Genomic DNA, 23367 nt, shown 5'->3' with positions numbered 1-23367 from the left:
GTTTGAAAATGGCTCATTATCGAAAAATTAATTTTGGCTAGAATGTTTTATGAATGAAATTTTCTATATGACGTCAATGGGAAAAAAAAACTTGACACCGCTTACGTCACTAGGCTCACAGCAGTACACTAAGACTTTTCTTCGCAAACAAGAACATGTTTAAATAAATCAATGGGCGTAATTAAACATTTGCGCACCATTGTTACGTGGGCATCTTAGTGTGAATGTGAAATGGTGCGATTGCGTGTTGAAAGAAAAGAGAACCGAAATGGAGGACTATGAACAAGAAAGTGTTTTCAGTGTTAATAAAGATTAAAGTATTTATAAACTGTGATTTGTCGTTTACATGTCTAAAGAGTCTCATCCAATATGAAAACGTAACAAGTGGCGCTCTCTTTTCTTTCAACACGCAATCGCACCATTTCACATTCACACTAAGATGCGCACGTAACAACCATCTTATTGTACATTGATCCATTATGAAACTATGGAAGAAAAATAATGAAATTAAATATCTTTATGTATGATTAGTTATTGTGTTTTATAGGCTTTATAAATTGTTTACACTTTAATTGCTTAGACCCGTAGGTAGCTTTTACTTTGTTATTATTTTGCTGGTGAATTATTGCAATGTGTTTAATCTTCGAAGTCTACTGTTCCATACCAAAACATAGGAAATGGTCATAACACAGCTTATCTATGCCTTATTTGCACAACCAGGGCCGGCCCTAACATTTACGGGGCCTTATGTGAAATGGATTGCGCGCGTACCAGTAAGGGTAGGCATACGGATAATAAGTGAAAATAAAGATTTTGTATTAGAAAATAAATTCTTATTTGCATTAATTTTTACTAAATGAAAGCTGACGATGCCGTTTTTTTTATATCACGCGTAGGACTGGCGTTTACCATATTGATTGACAACCCAAAATGACAATTAAGTCTTTTTAAGGATTTTATGAGTTTCAGATTTCCAGGAGCTCCTTGAAAACAAGGAGACCACGAGAACCCTATTATAAATTATAATGGTTTAATTTACACCTAGAATAAGCGCGGGGCTTTTGAACCTTCGGGGTCCACTGCGGCAGCATAGGCCTAAGGCTGGCCTTGATGATATCCAGCTCGCGGTCAACGAATTTTCATCACGCTGCTGCTTTTTTTGGTTAACCTATAAACCTCGGTAAAACAGAAGTCATGTTCCAGAAGTCACCCAATAAAACCTACTCAGCCCAAAGATCACTGCGCATAGACATCCCTTAAAGTGGTAGATAACTTCACATTATCTGGGAAGCATAGTATCAAATGACGCATTGCTTTAAAGAGAGGCTGATATGTGATCAGGGATAGTCGTGCTTTTGAACGCCCCCAAGCGAGAGTGTGGCGAAATAAATCGCACCGCCTGTCTACAAAAATCAGTGTCAACCAGTGATTCTCTCAACCCCTCTATGTGGATCTGAGACATGTGTACTTTATAGAAAGCAACTAAGACTTCTTGAACGACTTCACCAAAGACCGCAATACAAACAGCGATATTCTTGCAAAATGGTATGAACTTCTTATACTCCGACAGGCACACTTTGCAGGGTACTTATTCCGTATGGGGGACGAACATATTTTTGGCAATCTTTTTTTTTTCAGTAAGCTAAAAGGTTGTCGGAGTAACAGAAATGCCTCACAATAACGCTTCTTTAGAATACTGACGCGAAGTTTTTAAGTCTCTAAGGAAAAAATGCGCGATTTTACTTTGTTACTAGGTGCACGTTTTACTCTATAATATAGAGATTTTGCATAACTTTATGATTCTTACTAAAGCCATAATAATAAGGCTTGTCTTCGAGTCCGAAGATTAGTGAGGAATGCAATATTTTAACCGTGGCTGCACAGCCCCAGCTGTGACCTACATATTTTGCCACATCCAGGGCAAGCATAACTATTGTCCGCAGATGGTCGATTTAGATTTTCTTTTCGCCGTCTGCGTTTGTCCTCGGCAGCAGATTTTCTTTTGGTCTCAAACGTGTATCCCGCGGCCTTCTTGAGTGACCTCCAGCTGTCTCGTTCGGAGGCCGCATACATCCAGGTGCTCTCTTCTATGTCAGCCAAGGAAAGTTGACACCTAAGCTGGTCTTTGAAGCGTTTCCGTGAGGCGCCTCTGTTACGTCGACCACCTTTTAGCTCACCAAAAAAAGACTCCCTTTGGCATACGTTCGTCTCCCATACGGGATACGTGCCCTACCCAGTGCAACTGTCGGACCACCGTTTGTCCATGATGGAGCGCAAGCATCTTTGGTGAAAGCACTCAAGAAGTCTTAGTTGTTTTCTGTAAAGTGTCCATGTCTCAGAGCCATAATGAATATATTAATTGCAATATTAAATGTCAGAAACTAACCATTTTAGAAGTTACACTGCAAAGACTTTCTTACAAGCCTATAATAGCCCAATAGTTTTACTCGAAAGAAGCAATGTAAAACGTTAAGACGTGAGCTGTGGTTTTCTATAGGCCTACTTTTGGTGGGACTTTCTATTCTAATCGCCATGTACAATTACATTGAGAACTGACGTAACGAAAAAGCAACTCTTCGGATTGATAGTCTTCATTTTCGTAATTACAAAAATATTCCCAAAATGACTTCAGGTATATATATTATCCTTCCTTAACAAATTATTCATTCGAGCGAGGTTCGGTCACCTGATATTTTAATTTAAAAAGAGAACTGAAAAATGCAAAAGATATATTAGGAAAAAGATACGTCCGGCCCAATTTATAATTCTTATTTTAAACCAAAGAAACAAACGCATAAGCGCAATATTCCTAATCACCATAGACATAAATAAATATAGACTGGAAAAAGGAAATAACTTCATGTAATATATCTATTGTTTTCGGATTTCCGAATTCTGAAAAGTTGCATGATCTTCAGTCTTAGAGATTAAACAAAAATACACTGCTGTATAAACAAGTACACAAAATTGCAAATCACGAAAATTCGTTTTATAAAACTCTTTTATCGGCCAGTCTATATGTATGCTAATCACACAGATTGTTAGTCCATGGAATGTTAGTTTAGATCAGAGTTTACCAAACTTTCGACATATGCGCAACCCTTCAATAATTTTCGTAACTCAAGAGTACCCCCCACCCCCTAAAAAAAGAGGATAATAAACGAAAAATACAATTGTTCATGATAAGATATTTATAAAATTTACATTATTAATAAAAAATGTAGATTCTACTGAGATGACAGGTCATTAGGCTACAGTTCGGTTCCCTGGTTGTTAATTTTAATCTAATATTTTGTTCCACGTTTAATGTTGCATTCTTTATTCTCGACTTAATGCTAAAAAATTGCCCCTATACCAGGATAAAAGAGGGAAATATTTTAGAACAGACAACCTCAGAACACCATTTGATAATAATAAGTTGATTGCGTTGATCCTGGAAAATACTGGGCTTTATCCGAGAGGTGGGGTTGACTATTAAAATTTGACCTTAGATCTGGCATAGTACTTATAAATATGTACATATTTACAACACATTTTTATTAGATTATTACAATTTTTAATATTTGAGTTATAAGTGGACCTTATTTTTAAGGCCGGTGGGTAATCTAGTTCTAGATTCTATATAGGCCTGTAGCCGTGACTTCCGTGTCGAAGGTGCCGCTGTAGCTGATGGTAAATTGTTACGCAGGAGAAAATGTCTTCAAAATTAACGAAAAAAAAAACAAGATGTATCATAAATATTAAACACAGAATCAGACCTATCTAGATCTAATTACGTTACAATGCTACGTAGTCGTAAGTTTACATCCCAACTCCAAGACATTAAATAATTTAAAAAATGGAAATGAGGGTTTATTCAGTGTATAACACACAAGTGACTATAGTCGTCACTATAGTCACTAGATGATAGATCTACACTGTCTACTACAGTCTAGATCAAGACATTGAAATTCATTGAAAATTTGAAGAGCAGCATTTCACACTCACAGTCACACTACTGACTATGTCTATAGACATAGACTCTTATAGAGTATCTATATCTAGTAGTATGAGTAGTAGATTCTAAATTCAAAAATTCTAGTACAATCTCATAATCTACTCACATTCTCAGTCTACTCATGAGACATAGTAGTCATAGTCATACTGTCATTACTACTTTACTATATTCTAGATCTATGTTAGTATATTATAGTATATACTATATATTATATAGACATTCTAAGACATTGACTTGACATTCACATTGCTGATAACACTTTTTTTTTTACACTCACTGACACTACTCACTCAGTCTACTGTCACACTGTCAGTCACAGTGTCTTAGTCACTAAGAAGTAGAAGTAGCCGCAGTGACAATGTAATCGAAGAATGACAATTTAATAATGATTGGCTCTACCTTTTTACTTTCTTTTTTTTTTTTTAAAATATTACTAGATGTAGACTAGATCTAGATCTAAATGTTACTTTATAATATTAGATTTAGAGTCTAGACTTAGAACCATGCTTTAATTATTAATTATTTATATTTAAGTGTATTTTATTATTAGAGATCTATTATTTATACACTAATTTATATGTTTATTCTATGGATCTACTGATCTAGGGCTAGGGTTTGACATTTTAAAAAATCAAACAATAACATACTCATGAGACTGTATGTCTTCTATGATCTTTTGTAGAACAACTAGAGTCTATCTATTGTTCATCTAAATCTTGTCATTCTTGTGGAATATTGGTTGAGATGAATGCCTGAGCATTATTTATGGTTTGAATGATGTTGACCATAAAGCAGTCCTCTCCTCTCCATGCAGCTGATGTGTCCAAAGGAACTGCTAATATCCAATTTACAGTTAGGGATTTGTAGCGTTGCAGGTTCTGCCAGGTTGTAGCATTGTGTGCCACAAGGAGCCTAAGAGTCTCATGCTCCTGATTATTTATCAGAGTTGTCTCCCGAAGCCTTTCTCTTGTTTGGGTACATCCACGAGGCAGCAGAGGTTTGAATTTAAAATTAACCTTCTCCTAAGTAGGTAGCTAACCAAGGTTAATGAGCCCCTCCGGCCCAAAGCTTAATGGTTGAGGCGCCAGTTGCTCACCTTTGTCCCTAATAACAGTTCCAACTGCGTCAATATTTGAGCTGCACATTAAGGCCAGGACAGGAGTTGGACTGGCTCTCAGCTCCTCCAGCTCAGGGGCTATTTGAGATGCATGCATGTAAAACTATAAGATAAGTTTTATTAAAGTATTTTATATAAAATGGAAATTTTGAGCTAATTATCCATGTCACTACTATTGGAAAAATGAAAACTGACCACAGTGGACAAATCAACAGCTCTGGGTCTATATTAGATCTAGGAAATAAAATATGATCCAAAGTAGGACAAAAATATTATTTATGATATTTATTCTTATTTCCACAAAACTTTATATGAAAACCATTTAAAAACACATAGAATGAATGTTCTGAGCTCATTATCCCCTATCACTATGATCCAGAATATAAATCTAAAAAAATCTTTCACTGTAAAAACACATTCAAAGAAGGAAATTTCAGATGTTTAGCAAAATGAAACTATTTAAGATATTACTTTAAGCAATTAAAAAAATATACAGGAGTAAAGAAAAATAATAATAATTTCAAAACACTGACGTTTCCAGCATTGATCAGGGCTTTATGGCTGGGTAAAATCAACAATGGCAGCGTCGTTACAGAGTCAAAGAGTTAATCTCTGGAGCACCACATATGATTTGTCGACTGTCTTTCTCAATTCTTCTTTGTCTTTTGCATTGAATAGAATCTATTGCAATGACAAGCCTGTCCATTCTTTAATTTTGTCTTCGCATTGCTTTCACTGTCTGCCTCTTCTTCTCTTTCTTGGTACTATTTTCTGAAGGAATTTAAGTCTTTGCAAGCCCTGAGCCTGAGGACTTTGTGATATGGCCATAAAGTTTCAGCTTGCATTTTTGGACAGTGGTGAGCTCAGGAGGCCCAATAGCCATTGTAATCCTGTTTTTAATCTCATCATTTGTGATGCTGTCTTTGTAGGTAATACCTAGTATCCTTCTATAGCATTTCAGTTCCATTGCTAGGCAATGCCTTTGTTTTCCAGATTGTTTTGACCTGTGGACTCTGCAATTCTGGCCTGTAGTTCAGTTTTGGTTCTTTTGACTGAATGGATAGCTCCAAGGTATCTAAAACTTCTGGCACTTGCCAACTTTTTGCCTCCGATACTGATGTTCATTTGAAAGCCCTAACACCATCTGTAAAAGCACTAAATTTATACATTTTGATTACTATAGCATCATTTAATATACGCTTAGAATCAGCCAGGTAAACAAACAATTTTGCAGATTTATAGACCAACAGTTTATAATTGACATGTATGATAAATATTAGGTTAACATATATGTAGACTCTATGTGTTGGATGTTATTATCTTATTTTTTTTTTTAGAATGTCTCCTTTTTATAAGTAGATTTTCATAGATGATAAGAAAACAAAAATAATAACAATCATTAACTGATTAGTGATAAACTAGCTCTAGATCTAGAAGCTTAATAGATCAATCATTACCAATTTTTCTTGTGACACCCTCAGCAAATAAAAAAAAGGCTGCTCTTCCTCCCTCAGGCCAGCATGGTCTGTGCAATGTTCTTGCATTTTTAGCAACAGAAATGCATTCTCTTGACAACTATAGCACAAACTGTATGATGATATATATATATATAAAAGCTTCAGGTCAAATCAAATTATATGTATAGATGGGGCATCATGTGCAAATACCAAAATGTGAAAGTCATTTGAGGCACCCATAACAATGGAATGGTAGTTTATCAGATCCTTAAGGACAACAAACCCCTGAAAGGCCAAGATTTAGCTAATGAATTCATAAAGTATTTCCAAAGCGTAGGACAAATACAAATCAATGAAAGTAGAAATAAAGGTGTAAACTCAGAAATCCAAGAAAATATTACTCCTTGGGAATGACCACAAACCTTAGAATGAAGGAACTAGATGAAGCCCTAAAAATCCTCAAACCAAAACAAGCCCCAGGCCCAGATAAAAATTTTGACATGCTTCTTCACATGGGTTCCCAAGCCAAAAGAAAACTGCTTCAAATATTTAATGCTAGCTGGAAATCAGTCTGAATCCCAAACATCTGGAAAAAAGCCATTATGATCCCTATACTAAAGCAAGGCAAACCAAAAAATAAACTGGATTGCTACCGTCCCATCAGCCTCACTAGCTGTACTTGCAAACTTATGGAAAGAGTGGTGAATAACAGACTCACTTGAGTCAAATAACCTACTCACTGAAGCCCGGGCTGGCTTTAGAAAAGGAAGATCCACAGAATATCACATCGTCTTCATCACAGAAGAAATAGAAGACGGCTTTCAAGAAATGAAACCCAACAACGATTGTGTGGGTTGACTTAGAAAAAGCATTTGATAAAGTCTTGGAACAAGGTCTCTTACTCAAGCTAATCCACCATCACATATCCCACAGAATATACAACTAGATAAAGGAATATCTAAATAATCGAAAATCTTTAGTTTGCATGCAAGGGCGAAGAAGTCACACAGTGGGTATAAAAAATGGCGTCCCCCAAGGAGGAGTCCTATCCCCAACCATTTTCCTAATATTCATAAATGATCTAAATCAAAACCTACCAAGAAAAGTTAAAAGCAGCATGTATGCAGATGACCTTGTCTTAATTAGCACAGAAGAATTTGTAGGAACATCGAAATTTTGATTACAAGATGCTCTCAATAAACTCAATAAATGGGCCAAAGACATCAACACAAAAAAGACAACATATACCATCTTCTCACTGTCAACAAAACAACAAACAATAAAATTAACATTAGATAAGGAAGCTTTAGAAAAAAATGACAGCCCTACTTATCTTGGAGTCGCATGTGACCTGAGATTAACCTGGAAAAACCAAAAAGATAAAACACAGAGTAAAGGCATCCAGAGATTATCTCTTAGCTGGCACAGATTGGGGAGCTAATCACAACATCCTGAAAAGATCTATACCAGTTACGTAAGACCTGTTCTAGAATATGGTGCCACAGCACGGGGCTCAGCAGCACAAACCAACTTAAGAAAAATAGACAAGGTTTAAAACATTGGTCTAAGGATAATGACAGAAGCAATCAAAACAACACCCATAAGAGCTATGGAGAAAACTGCTGCCATGGTCTCTCTGGATGAAAGGAAAATCCTTTCCCAATTCACTAAATTGGAAATCTTGGAGAGGCACCCTCTCAAAACAAAAATCCACAAAACTGGCACAAAAAGTCTCAAAAGGACCAATTTCATACAGGAATCTCTAAACCTAAAAAAGAAACACCAACTTGAAAAAATAACTCTGGAATCGACGATACATCATAATGAATCTCTCCCCTGGGACAAAAGCTCTCTTCCTACTATAAGAGACCATATTAAAAATATAATAAAAAAATCAGACTACATTCCAACAGAGCTCAAGGAAATAGTGAACTTTCTACAAACTCATTATCCTGGCAATCAGTGGATCAAAGTTTACACGGATGGCTCATCCCATGAAGCCACCACAAATGGAGGAGCTGGAATACTCATCGAATGGCCCGATGGAGAAAAACTAGAAAAATCTATTGCAACTGGAGAGCTCTCTGACAGCCACAGAGCAGAAAGGGAGGCACTAGAACTAGCTGCTACCATGCTAGCAAATCATCCAAGTACCCCGATGCGAAAACAACCCTCCAAAACTCTGATTCCTCTTATATAAAACGACTCAGGACAGCACTTACATAGCTCAATAACAACAGCATAAAAATTGTTATTTAATGGATACCAGCTCATATAGAACTAGAAGGAAATGAGAAGGCTGACAAACTCACCAAGAGTGGGAGAACAAACTCACAAAAAACAATTTCACTCTATCCAGAAGAAATGAAGAAACTAATAGTAAATAAAATAAATGAGAAATGGACAAGCTCTCATTCAAATCACAAGAAAGATGATGCCTATTATAAGCTATCCCAACAAGATCAACGTCTAACCTTTCATATCAGGACTGGACACAACAGAATGAGACAACATATGTACTGGAAGCTCAAAATTGGAACCAGTGAAATCTGCCCATGTGGAGTGTCACCAGAGAAAGCTGACCATGTCCTCCAAAGCTGCTCTCTTTACCAAGAGGCCCCAATAGAAGAAAACTATATGGTGAGCTCCCTGATTTGGAAACCACTGCGCAGTTTATCTCATATATTGGTCTAGTCATCTGAACGCTCCAACATAAAAATGAGAAGGAAGAAGAAGAAGATCCTTAAAGGTGAGGTTTATAATTATTTTGCCTGCTATCATCCCCTGCTTTTCTAAAGAAGATCTGGGCTAGGAAGTTATAATCTCCATTGTTGAGGTTACACACGAAACTTATAAGTACACAACATAGACTGGCTAAAATTATCAAATAATAGAGCATTTCAACAGAAAATAAAGTAGAACATTGATATGAATACATTATTATATCTTTAGTTCAACTTAAATAAATTATACACAAAAATTGATAAGGTCTCATTTAAAAAAAAATGTCTTTATTGATTATATTCTCTTTGTTTATTCTTAATATTTAATAAGATAAGCTACAGATTCAGGTAAGAGCAAGCAAATTCCAACTTTATTCTGTTGTCTCTATCTTTAAACCAAAAATGTTAATCTCAAGTTCATTCTTTACTCAGTTATCCACTTGTATCAAAGGATGAAGGTGTGATAGTTCATCATTATTTAGTCAATAAAACCAAAAGAGTTTCACCTTCTGTTAAGTACATTGTTGCTCACATTACTACATTTTACAGATCAGTCTCTACGATTCCTTTAAGTCTCAGTTGTATGAATAGGATGGATTTGATGTTGAAGTGAAAATGTTCCAACCATACATTATTGTTCAAGTTCTCATTTCTTTTCTAGATTCTCTATTTTATTTTACTTAGCTATTTATTGACTGATTCTTTGTGTTTATCTCTTTTATTCAGAGGAGTAACAAGGTTTTCTGTTGAAATGCACTTCTTTTGACTAGCAGCTGATGCTAGTTCTTATTAGCTTAAGTCTTGAATTTCTTAAGGTTCTTGATACACTGCATATCTGCTAATTGTGGGCCATAAATGATAATGTTGTTTTGTAGATCAGATAATGTTCCTAACCACTTTATTTCTACTGAGTTCTGCCATCCACCTTACTGAGACATATTCACAATTACCCCACCCCCTAAAAAAATGGACACAAATTTTATTGACATCCCATTATAACTTTGGTAATGATCTAAGTGAGTAGTGGACTTTATTTTATATGATTTTTTTTTTAAATTTTTCTTCACCCATAAAGTTTGTTCAATTATTTGCCCATTTTTTAGGCAAACATCACAGGCTGTAATTTACTTATTTATGAATATGATATGAATGTTATAAGGTGGCTTCAAAGTAGTTTACATCTAGTACAGTCTTAGAACGACTATGGTTCATCTCGCACACTTTTTCATGTGGCTGTGGAAACCTATTTTGGAAGACACTCCCATCCACAAATATCACAGGTAAAGGTGGCTTTCGCTTCAGTGGTAGAGGAGCTGGCCATTTTTTGCATTGTACGTTTTTCTTCCAGAGCTTAGGCCCATGTTTTTTCGCTGTCCATAGCTTTCTTGGTCACTGCCTCTCTCCATCTGGTGTGGTCTAGAGCTATGTCTTCCCAATGGTCAGTATTGATGTTCACTAATTTGAGGTCCCGTTTTATTACATCTATGTAACGGAGGTGGGGGCGACCAGTTTTTCTTGAGCCAGTCGCGAGTTGTCCGTAGAGGATGACTTTCGGGATGGGATTGTCCTCCATCCAGCGAACATGTCCAAGCCAGCGCAAGCGGCGTTGTCTGATATGCTTTGCGTGATATGATTCACTGCCATACAGTAGCATACTCATAACGCATGCCTTGTAGACTTCCACTTTGGTCACTATAGTGAAGTTCTGGTTTTCCCAAACTCTTGACCTGAACCTGAGTCTAGCGAAGGTCGAGGCAGCCTTCCCTATGCGTTTTTTTATCTCCTCTTCAAGAGACAGGTCGTCTTGAATTGTTAATCCCAGATAGCAGAATTCATTTACGGCATCCAGCTTGTTATCTCGTCTATGAGAATTGAGGGTGGTGCTGTAGCAGGTGGTCCCATAAAATTTGTTTTCTTCATGCTAATAGTTAAGCCATATATCCTTTACAGGCCTGAGATAAGCTGGACATTAGTGACTGAAGTTCCTCTTGTGAGTGTGTCACTACCGCTGCATCATCTGCAAATAGCATATCTCTTATGAGGGTGGTTCTGATTTTAGTTTTGGCCCTCAGTCTGGCAATATTTAGGAGTTTGCCATCAAATCTGGAATGGAGATAGATGCCTTCGGTGGATTAGGATTGAAAATAGTATTCTAAAGAGGGTTGGGGCCAGGACACATCCTTATTTAACTCCGCTATTTATACTGAAACTTTTGGAGCAGGCACCGTTGAATTGCACTGTACCCATCATATATTGGTGGAAGGAGACAATTACATTTAGTAGCTTGGGTGGACAGCCTATTATCTGTAAAATTTTAAAGAGGCCATCTCTGCTGACTAGATCGAAGGCCTTTGTCAGGTCAATGAATGCAATATACAAAGGCATCCTTATATAGTACTATACACTAATAAATACACATTTTTACAATCTTTAATTGATTTTTTTTTTTAAATGCTGGGAAACCAAAAGTGTTAAAAATCAAATTTATTTTAATATTGTAACTATGAAAAATGCTTCAAATACTGGTATATTCTATCATGCCTATACACGTAATAGTTATTTTTTATATTAAAAGAAAAAAAAACCTATTTCAGTAGTTCTATTCAAAGATAAGAATTTTAGAAAAAATTTTATCTTTTACTGATTTTACTGTCATTACTTAAAAAAAAAGTATTATTGAAGTGTATTTCTTATCATTTTTTTTCACAGAGCCATATGGTCAAGAAGTATGTTGATGTTTAACTATAACTGGCTGAATATGATTTGGTAGCTTTTAAGTATTTTATAGACAAATAAAAGTTAAGATAGATTATCCATATCACAGTTTTGACTGTTCAAGGTGGCCTAGTTGAATTTATTCCTAGGGTTGTGGTCTACAAATTTAAAAAGTTGTAAATGATTATGACATGTCATCTGAAAAATGTCTACAGGGTTTGGAACTGCAGCTGATAGAGGTGAGAATAATGTTTTATGTTCTGTTTTGAATATAATGAAAGAAAAATGTAGAAATTCATAAGTATATGTGTATAAAACGGAATGGTCTGATGCTATAAGATAATAAACTATGATTTGAAAATTGCTTCACATTAATTTTTAAATACATTATAAGTAAGATACATTCACATTTTTCCACCTTAAATGTTGAGACTTCAACAAAGTTAACATCCTAATTCTTTCTCTCTAGAATTATTTTCCATTCTGTCAGATAACTTCCATTTGCCAATTTGTATGACTAAACTTCAATGATTTCTTTTTTAAAATCAGTATAAGTATTATATTTTGTATATTATTAAAGGGAAATGCATGCCCTTTCTAAATAATTAAAGTTTATCTTAATAGATAAAAATATTGATTTAGGATACTTAAAATGAAAAAAGAACATTTAGACTGCGGACCATTTACATAGATCAAGAGTTGCCTACAAGTACGCATCTTGCATATTTTTGTACGCAAATGGACATGAAATTAAGCGGGTATGGTATATGATTTAAAAAAATACACATTTTCCCTGCAAAAGCAAAAAAAAAAAAAAAATAAAAAGGAAAACAAGTTAGTTGCTAATCATATGTAGAATCTATAGATCATTCCTTCAATGCCTGGAAATGGACTATTCTTATTAGATCTACTACGTTTTTATTTTCAACACGCCAAGATCTAAAATATTTAAATAAATCTTGCTGATGCAAATAAAGTGAAGATCCTTTCGATATGTCAGTTTATTTTAAATATTTTGAAAAGTCTAAAGTAATGTAAATAATTGCACATAATACAATTTTAAGCCATTGTGGATTTATACATAATATTTCTATGGTAAAGAACCAACAAATCATGGAGTAATTTAAAAGCCATTTTGTTTATAAGTAATAAGACACCATCATTTTATAGACAATCTTATTGAAGGGAATGTTTTTATCTGTTACCAAGTTTTATCGCCAAATCTTTGAAGTTGTAACAACTGTAAAGTCATTTTGATAACAAATATTCGAGCTTCGCGAGATTTAAATACCCAGTATTATAGAGGTAATGTTGAATATTTAAATGATTTTAAACACGAGTTTCTATTTTTTCAAACTTCTTGAAACAACTATTACGGTATTTGGTTCATTTTTGGAAAAATATAAAAACTCAAAATTAAATTGTAACTAGTTAAAAAGATGCAAGGAACAAAGAAAATGAAAGAAATTGAGTTTCAAAAGAGGGTTAGGGTACTGAAACAGATTGTTTCAAATCAATGATGACTGTGTGTCATTCCAAACACAAATTAGGCTTTCAGAAAAATGTATTCATTTTTTTTTTCTTTCTCTGCTTTTAAAAACAAAGGTTGAGATGCTGAAATCTATGTACCCCAATCCTGGAGAGTTTGACTTGGATGATCCTACCACTTTAGAACTTGTGAAAGCTGTTGTGTCTGGTGAGCTTGAGCTAACAGGTTTGGAAAGTCGCTTGGGTTACTCCATAAAAGTGACAGTTGAAAGCAACAAGAAGGTTAGAAATAGTTATTTCTTTCATGTTTGTAAGTTTATTTAAAGTAAAGTTCCCCATTCAAACCTTGGGATCTATAGGGCAGATGATGTAAAGGTTATCTGTTTCTGTGGCCCATGGTTAGTAAGGGTATCATGTAATCAACCACCTTTACTTTTCCCCAACTTATGTCAGGTACTCATTATAACTGGGTGGACTCAGAGGCACCCTAAAGATATTGAAATTAAAAATCCCAATCTTCACCAGTATTTGGACCCAGGAGCCAAGCACCTTACCATTCAGTCACCGTGCCTCCAAGTTTATTTAAAGGGTATTTAATAATAATTCCTATAATAATTGTGATTATCTATGTTGTTGTGACAAGTCAAAAGCTTGCTGTCAGAGTCACTCATACTTATCACAGCATTAATTATTATTATTCATTATTTATTTATTTTATTTTAATTATTTCCCCATCCTACCCCCAATTTCTTCACCCGCACCACCTTTTCCTCTCCAGGCTAGACTTAGTTGACCACATTGGAGATAGCTAGGCCGCGTCTTTTCATTTATCTTCCCTTGACCGGGGTAAAGATAAACAGTCACCTTCCCCGCCCCCTCTTCTCCCACGTCTCTCTTTGATCTAGGAGACCATGCGGACCAACACGCCCATTGACCTTTCCAATGTGCGACTCCCATCTCAAGTCTAATTCACCCACGTGTAAGATAATTCTAAGCCTAGGACATTCCCTGTTTCCGCCCGCATTTTCCAGGCCTATATAAAGTAGATCCAAATAAAATCAGACTCTCTTATTTCTCTATCGCTGTCAATCGAGTCTGGACTACTTCATATATTTTACTCCTAGAGGAATACCTGGTGGTAAGCCGAACTTAATCACAAGTTCCATCTTAGTTACTTTGTGCATATTTCTCACTGGAGATGATTATGTGTATTCTATTATTTTATTTACATTAATTAGCGCATTGTGTATTTCTCACTGTCGTAAGTAGAAAACATAAACATATCCTATGTATGTATTTAAGTATTGCATTAATCTATTAATGCTGCGTTGCTCAATTAATCGTTGATGCAACCATGTATATATTTGTACATCTTATTTTATTTCCTTTATCTCGGCTGACCGCCTTGATAATTTTACTAGCGCACTGATACTGCGTTTAGAAGAGAAGATATATGAATTATCTCCCCTTTACTCATTTTACTCTAACGAGAGTTGCGCCCCTTGAACGGACACCCTCTCCATTCAAGCGCGCTCCATTGTTCTCGGCCGACGGTCGTATGTAAACCATCGCCCATTCCCCCCCCCCCCACACCTTTCTCTCTTCCAACTTGTGTTGTTTATTGGAGTTTATTTCCCATTATATGTACATTCATTTTTATATTATTATTTCCCCTTTTATGTACATTTTTATATTGCTACTATCAGCCATCTATTTTTCCCTATCCCATGTTTCATCATCTCCATATTGTGCTCTAAAGCAATTTCACCAATCTGACGAATGCACCTCAGTCGAGGGCATCGATAAGATGCATGAGAGACATGTCCTAACTTGTCTTTATTTATTCGCAGCCTCCCTCAGGTGTCTGCCTATTTGCTGTTCAGTGTCTACTTGACACCACTCAACTATTTACCTATGTGCTTAGTGCTATTCAGCGCTACACTTGCCTATTTGCTGTTTAGTGTCTACTCGACACTACTCAACTATTTGCTATCAAGAATCCCCTATTGCCTATGTGCTTAGTGCTATTCAGCACTGCACTTGCCCATTTATCGGATCACTCATCTGCCTATTTATTTGGCATTGTCTGCCTAGTCAACTGCCTATTTGATATTGAGTATCATCTCCTGCCTACGTGGATCTACTCAACTCTACTACTTGGTGCTATCGGCCTTGCCCACCTATTCGACAGCCCACCTGTCAACTTATTAGGTGCGACGTTCGTATAGACCCAGATCTGTGCGAGACATCATAGCTACGCCAAACCTCTGCAACTCACTGGACCTATCCTGTTGCAAGAGTGATGATTAGACATAGTATTCACTAGAGATAGATGCAAACCCTCCCCCTTTTTATTCTTTTATGTAAATAAATATTCTTCATTTTAACTTTGTATCTTTCTTTCATTGCTTGTCTCGTTGCGTGCCTGCTCCCGATTTATATGCTGACGGGTTGGTGTGTGATAGTTTCAAAAGTAATCATCCCCTAGACATTAAACGCGCCAGCACACATCACTTTCCCCAACCTGTCACAGTTGTACGCAAACAATTTTGCTATTAAAGTTTTTATCTTCTGGAACAGTAAGTTTTAGAGGGTTTAATATTTGAAACTTAAATTATAACAAACATTCTGTAATGAATACAATATTGTTAAGCTTTAAGAACCAATTAAATAATAGAGAATACTATTGAAGCTGAATTTTGACAGTCATGAATCCTTTGATTTGTCTGCACTTAATGATTACCAAGTTTCTTACATTCTTTAGAGAAAAATGAAATGTAAAAAAAATGTGTCCATGAAGCTCTGAGATCTTTGTTGTATATAAAAAACAGTATGGTGTTAGTTATCAAAGTTAGTTTTGGCACGTAAATTTAGGATGTGTTTATTTTTTATGTTTTTGTGACTTTGACATAATTCTAAAAACAAAGACTAAGAATAAAGATGAAATAAAAAGTTAGTAGATAGGATAGTGACTTAAGATGCAGTCAAGTTTTATTTAGTAGGAGGTTTTCAGAATAAGTTATGTTGGAGTAGCAGCAACGTCAGTGGAAGACTCCCTTTGTTGATGCATTAAATGTTCTGAATTGCAACTCGTATATTGTAGGCCTACATTTGTGTTCTACTTGTTTATTGAAGTTAGCTCTAGCCTAGTCAAAACTATATACAGGACATAGAGAGGGGTCTTGTCAAATTGTTATAAAATGTCTCAGTTCTAAGAATTCCTATATCTATGTAGCAGTAAAGCAAATTCAGATCTTTTTATTGGTTACTTTTTGTGTTCACTGGTCTATTGATGTCTCTTTTAGCCTTTCTTGAAATTTTATTTAATGTCTTCTTCAAATTTTTTGCAGTTATGGAATTCAGGATGTCTACCTGACCTTTGTTTTTGCAATGATAAGTGTAATAAAACTTATTTCTTCCAAAATGAACATTTGAAACACATAAAGCTATAAAATAAAATCTAATTATCCCCCTTAGAAATAGAATCTATAAATAACCATTGGTCATTCAGAAGTACTGAAAATATGTTTTTCACTTTGTTGATTGCATACATTTTTTTCCTTGTCTATTAATATCGATGGCTTTTCTTATCTTTTTAAGTCTAGACAGTCCTAAATATTTTGTGCAAGTAGTTACTGCAAATTTCAGATTTAATCTGTGCTTAGTTTTTGGTTACCTTGACTTATACATTCCATCGCATTCTCCCATGGATGGAAAAAACAAAATAAAATTAGTTTGTCTTAGCATTAGGAACTAGAAATACATCAATGTGTTTTGTACAAGTTAATGATTAGTGTTTTATCTTAATTTACTTGTGATGAACTTCACTTTTATACTTTTATTTTCTTGCAAAAGTAGCATTTATATTCTTTGTCCCTATGTGTTTTAGGAATTTTTATTCATGTCAGCTGTAGTATTTGTTTGGTCTTGTTGCATTTTTCCCCCATTTAATGAATAATACTTCAACTAATATTGTACTTTTGACTTCTAATTCAATATTCTAATTTTAATTTTAGATATTGGTAGCAGAACTTGTGTGCAACCTTCCACATGAATATCCTTTTGTCAGACCTCAGATCTACACCAGAGTTCCTGAAATCAGCAGAGAACGACATAGGCAGCTGAGAGAGGAAATGAATAATGGTACTATTGTTTTTAATCCTTGTCACTCATTTAACATTTTATCTAATAAATTTCATAGGTTCATTCAAAAAAGATTCTTATTCTCTTCATAATAATTAAAGGTAAAACTTAACTAAGTCATTCCTGGGTGATATAGGTAACACATTTTATGTTCAAAGGTACATGGAAAGAAAGAGCACTTAAATAAAATTGTGGAGCTTTGAGTTAGAATCGACCATTAGGAATAGCAAGTGCTTCAAACTTTCTAACATTCTATGCAATTTATTTTTCCTTCTGTAATGCACTCAAATAAAAGTGTATTTATTTTTCATTATTGCTCTACATACTTTGCAAATGCACTCATTTGGTATAATTAAACTTAAGATCCAAGACTAAAGCAGTTAATGTAAATTAGACTGTTCCTTGAGGGACAACTAAATTTTTACATTGCTTTACAAAAGTCAAAGTTTAGGAAATTTTTGTTCAAACTTAGTTTGTTAAGTTTCATCTAATCTAATCTATCTTCTCTGGTAGACATCTTCCTTTATGTTTATACATTTCCAGAGTCCTTCTTTTCTTTGTGGCATCCAAATTGATCTTTCCAACTAAACTGACTCTACTCCATTACTCCATATGGGTTAGAATATGACCCAGGTTATGGCCATTTTTTTTTTATTAGTACTTGAATGTTTTAAAGCAATAATAAAAGTATTTACTTTTAAATAAGAGAAGTCAAAGAGGAGACATGATGGATAAGTAGTTAAGTGCTTAGTTAACCAACCAGGGGTCTTCAGTTCATTTCCTTCATTTCAGTTTGGATTTTCTCTGAGTCTGCCTAGCTCTGATATTTGTTGAGTGACTATGTGAGCTTGTCTAAACGTCTGACTTTATTTTAAATGCATTTTTTAAAACCTTTAGGTTTTCTATTGAACCTTTTTATTTTTTGGAAGTTTATTAGGACTGATTTATGTTACGTTTCTTAATTTTGAAATTTTAGAGCTAGAAAACATAGTTGAAGGTGAGCTGGCAGTCGGAGTGTTACTGGAATGGCTGAAAGAGCGTTTGTATACAGAAGTCAATTATTTGTTATCAGAGCCATCCAAAAAAAGTGAAGAAAAAAGATGCCTGGAACCTGGAAGGTGTAGTAGATATTTATATATTATGTTGTTATATAAACCTTTTTTACTTTTACAGATATTGTTTTTAGTGGTGTCACTAGGGGTGCGGGACACATTGGGTGACCCCCAGTAGAAGGTGACATCTAAGTGGAAAAAATGAACCAGAAAACTTAAAAAAAAATTTACTGTAAAAAAGACTCAAAAGTATAAGAATTTGTGTATAAAATTGTGCTTAATTTTCAATAGCAAGATGTTTTATTGCTTTTGTTGTTTTGATAAGTAGTGGACATGTCCAAAATTAAAAAATCACAGAAGTCTTAAGAGCAGTTATCAGGCATTAAAATGTGGAAAACTTCTGCAGCCGAATTTAAGCTACAAAAAAAAAAAAAATTGGCATGGAAGTCTTTGCTATGATCAACATGAAGAAGGAGAAATTGAGGAACATCTTGAAAGACTGCTTGATATAAAAAAATTTCTTGCAAGGAAGGTTGTGGCACTTCATTGCAAATGGAAGATGAGTCTTCACTGATAAGGAAATGTTCTTGAAATTGTGGAAATGTTATCTAAATATGACCCATTACTGAACTAATAACTTGTGATTGTAAGGCAGCCATGGGCACTAAAATGGTACTTTGAGCCTTGTACCAAAATTTAGAGGGTTTATAAATGTTTTAGCAGATTCTGTAAAGAGACAGAAATGCTCCAAGGTTACTGCGATATCATGTTTTCCAGCACACCTAACAAATTTCTATGAAGTCATAAGATATTTTAATATTAGCAATGGCTACATTCAAATGACAAATATTTTAGGATTTTTTCTTCAAAGAGGATCCCAGCTGATGGTACCAGTTCTGATATCTTAAAATGCCTGGAAAAGGATGGGCTTGACTTATTGGTGTGTTGATATCAGGGATATGATAAAGTAGCTTTAATGTCTGGAATTCATGAAGGAGTGCAAGCAATATTAAGAAAACAACAAAAATACAATTTTAATGGCTGTGTACACTGTTCAACTTAAAGCTTCATAACATTTTTGGTACTTCAAAAATGGTTTTGCTTTGTCGTTTTTACCATTCGATGATATATTTTAATCAGTCATACTTAAGGGTCATTTCAATGTCCATAAACAACTCACTGAAGCATTCTTCTTGCTACTGAAAGAACGATTTGTTGAATTTGTGAATGCGATTGAAGCTTTTTGGCTCTGCTCAGAAAATACAGACACTAGATGCGCAGCTCAAAGACCAGCTTTCTAATACATACCTATCATTACTTTTTTTGTGTGCAAAAAAAGACACTATAGAAATGAAAGATTATCGGTATCTAAGCTAGAACACTTCCATGTAATCTGTATGATTAATTTGACACATTATCTTAAAATGCTTTTAAGATAAGTCTTGTTAAATCAAACTAGCATGTTATTGCAACAGAAAAATAAATTTAATCACTATGAACATGTTAGGAGAGTAATCTGAAGATGCTGGATTCACTATTCAAGTAGAGAACAAAAGATTTGACCCCTTTTATATTGAGCCAGAGGACAAAATATTTTAACAGAAATACCAATATATCTACTGCAGCAAAGGTTAATCTTCAAGAAGCTATAACTGGGCAGTACTTATTATAATTCAAAAGGCAAGCCGATGGGAAATCTGTACCAGCCCTTTAATTAAGGCTTCAATAGCGTCTTACCCAATGCATGTTTTTGAGGTAACATATAAAAGAAGTTTTTGAAAACTGAAGTTAATTAAGAACTTTTGAGACATGAATTTCAAATCAGACAACTCTGTCCATTGAAAACAAAATCACAAAAGATATTGATTTTAAAGTTATTTATAAGTTTTCAAGTTTGAAATCCTGAAAAGTTCTTGTATGCTTATCAATAATAATAATTTTGTACCGATTAATACATTAGTCATCGGTTCAAAACTAGCACTATAATGTTTAACTGTTTCCATCAGGAGCTCTTTAAAGTCTACTAAGGAAAGCATGTTTAGTTAAAGTTCAAACTCTTTGTAATAAAAAAATCTTAAATTTTTATCTATGTCATAACTATTGAAAAAATGTCAGAAACAACGAAATTTTAAAATAGAATCGACACTCTTTTTAATGTTCAGTAACAACTAACAATGAATGTAAGTAATTACAATTACAAGTTACACCTTTCCTAGTGACGCCACTGATTGTTTTTAACCCAATAGATGCTATTTCCGGTTAAGAAAAACCCTTCCCAGGCCCTAAGCAAAGAGGGATAACCCTGAATTTAAAAATCCTAAAAAAAATATTTATTTTGAAAAAATAATGAAATTTAAGTTCTAATACTTATAAACAAACAACTTTGAAAAATATAATGAAAAAATATATACTTTTAATACCATTAGAATATAAAAAGGCTTCGAAAATACTCATACTCGTGGGGGCTTATACACTGGGGCTATGGGCCTGTTCATTTGAAAAATTATTTAAGCAATAATATTCTCCCGATTATATTAAAAATAGAATCGGTAATCTCCAAAATGATTTGTAATCACGCTTGCAATGAGACTAGAAGAAATCTTTATTATAAAAAGTTTAAAGCAAGTAAATTGAATAGGGGATTTTAGAAACGTTCCACTAGCTTTAGGACAAAACGGGAAAACGTTTCCAACTGCAGAAGGAGCTAATGGGTTAATGGTAGCTTACTTGGTTATTTCTTATAATTTTTTTTTTAAACAAACTAAACTTGATATAAGTCAATTAAAACTTGACTTTTTGGGAAGGGGTGATTAGATTTAAATGTACTAGTTTAACAATCGCAACCCAGCTAAATTGTTATGATCACATTCAAAATAATTTTCTCAAATATTTGTTAATGAGGGTTTTTTAAAACAGATTCTCTAAGTTTGCACTATATTAAAAAAATAATAGCTAAAACTTAAAATAGTGTTTTTTCTTTCCAGAGATACTTTTTCTAGAATGTGGATATTCAGCCATCACATCTACAGCAAAGTCAAACGGCTAGAAATTCTGGATTGGGGAAAAGAGTTAAAGCTTCATGGTTTTTGCATGCCAGGAAAACCAGGCATTATCTGTGCTGAGGGCATGACTTGTGATGTGGAAGAGTTCTGGCATAGAGTTCGTCGTTTGTCCTGGAAAAAGATTGGAATTGTTGAGCAAGAGGTAGACAATCTTATTATTTCTAATAGTTTGTGTCCCAAGTAACATTTCATTATATTTACCTGGTAATTTCTTGTAAGGTAATTTCTGTAAAATGAACAGGCTAATTTTTGTGAAAGTTGATTCTTCTATGATTTTCATACATATTTTTTTTAGAGAGAATAATTCTTAGTAGCATCTCAGGAATTCATGGGGGGAAAAACCTTGATATTATTGAATAGAAAACAAAAAAAATTATAAAGGTAAAAATCAAATATATGAAGATCAGTCCTAGGTTGCCCAGAACATCTGTCAAACAGTTCATCATTCAATAGCATGCAGTTGGACGGAAGGCTAGCATGTTTTGGCCAAAGTTTATAATCAGAACAAATATAATCTGAAAACAAACATAATCTGAAAAATTAATTCAAAATAAATAAATAAATTGCTCACCTTATAAGATGAATAATTATAAGAAATCAATGAATAGTGTTGGACATATTTCTTAAGTCCCAGATTTTCCGGTACGTGACGTTTTGGCCCCACCGTTTTGGCGACGGGACGTTTAGGCGCGAGATATCATTTGACAATAATTTAATAAGCATGTAGCTTTTATAACAATGTTTATTTCACTCTACCATAATATTGTATGTATAGTATGAATTCTAACACTGTTCAGCGAATTGTTTTTTTCTTTTTAATTATAAAGGTTTTGCTTATTTCATGAATATAGGCCTATAATAAGTCAGATTCCTGAGTTTACATGCTATATGTGAGTTCTGCTAATCGCACTGGATGACATTTTTGGATTTCTTTCCAAAAGATTTTTTTTTTATTTGACATTAGTGTAATATACGAACTAGCTAAGTGTCACACTTTAATATAACAAAAACCATGTTAACATCTAAAGATCTAATACGCTGAATTATGACAATAATTCCACACATAGTAAAGATCAAGACACGGAATGTGGTCAGTACAAACTCTAATGTGAATCCACAAATATAAACAAACACTATGGGCGACAATAGATAGAAACAAATTCACAACACTAAGATACTTTGAAAAGATATATTTTGAGAAATTGGGTAGGGGTGATTTGGGTGACACATCTCGCATTGACGCAGGTAGAGTTAAACAAATGAAGACAAGACCAGCACCAAGCACCTTGGGAATGGTCATTACCTGTGACACCTATCCTGCCCCCTCTCTTCTGCTCACATTTCACTCCTTGTATATACTCTTTCCTCCACCCCTCCCCACTCTCACGCGATTTTTGTTTTTAATTTTAAAGTAATATCTTAAAAAACTTTTTTCAAAATAAAAGTGTGCCTCTTAACTCAATGAGTGCGGGGCGTCTTTCCCAGAGACGGTCTGACTACCCTAAATGCACGGAACGTCTCTGGGAAAGACGCTTGTACCCTACCTTAGTTTCATTGCGTTTTTTAATCTAAATTTTTAACTAACAATGCTAGAACTATTTTCTCTCTATAAA

General features: G+C 34.5%; 1 protein-coding gene across 3 annotated transcripts in view; it reads left to right on the top strand.

Annotated features, from left to right (window-relative positions):
• The first annotated feature begins 3653 nt into the window (after window positions 1–3653).
• Window positions 3654–23367, top strand: part of LOC106054571 (RWD domain-containing protein 2A-like) — a 37523-nt gene continuing 17809 nt past the window's right edge. The window contains exons 1-7 of one of the 3 annotated variants that reach the window (XM_056037939.1): window positions 3654–3795; window positions 6108–6185; window positions 12004–12248; window positions 13615–13779; window positions 17514–17640; window positions 18617–18758; window positions 21677–21896. In XM_056037939.1, coding sequence (XP_055893914.1) covers window positions 12201–12248; window positions 13615–13779; window positions 17514–17640; window positions 18617–18758; window positions 21677–21896 — 702 coding nt within the window. In that variant the 5' untranslated portion in view covers window positions 3654–3795; window positions 6108–6185; window positions 12004–12200. Of the gene's footprint in view, window positions 3796–4161; window positions 4178–6107; window positions 6186–12003; window positions 12249–13614; window positions 13780–17513; window positions 17641–18616; window positions 18759–21676; window positions 21897–23367 lie in introns of those variants that run through there. The other 2 variants (XM_013210493.2, XM_056037940.1) reach the window with 2 other exon arrangements.

This window comes from Biomphalaria glabrata, chromosome 8, assembly GCF_947242115.1.
Source record: "Biomphalaria glabrata chromosome 8, xgBioGlab47.1, whole genome shotgun sequence".
In the NCBI taxonomy this organism is placed as follows: domain Eukaryota; kingdom Metazoa; phylum Mollusca; class Gastropoda; family Planorbidae; genus Biomphalaria; species Biomphalaria glabrata.
Note: the sequence above shows the minus strand (reverse complement) of the source record. Positions and strands in the feature narration are given on the sequence as shown.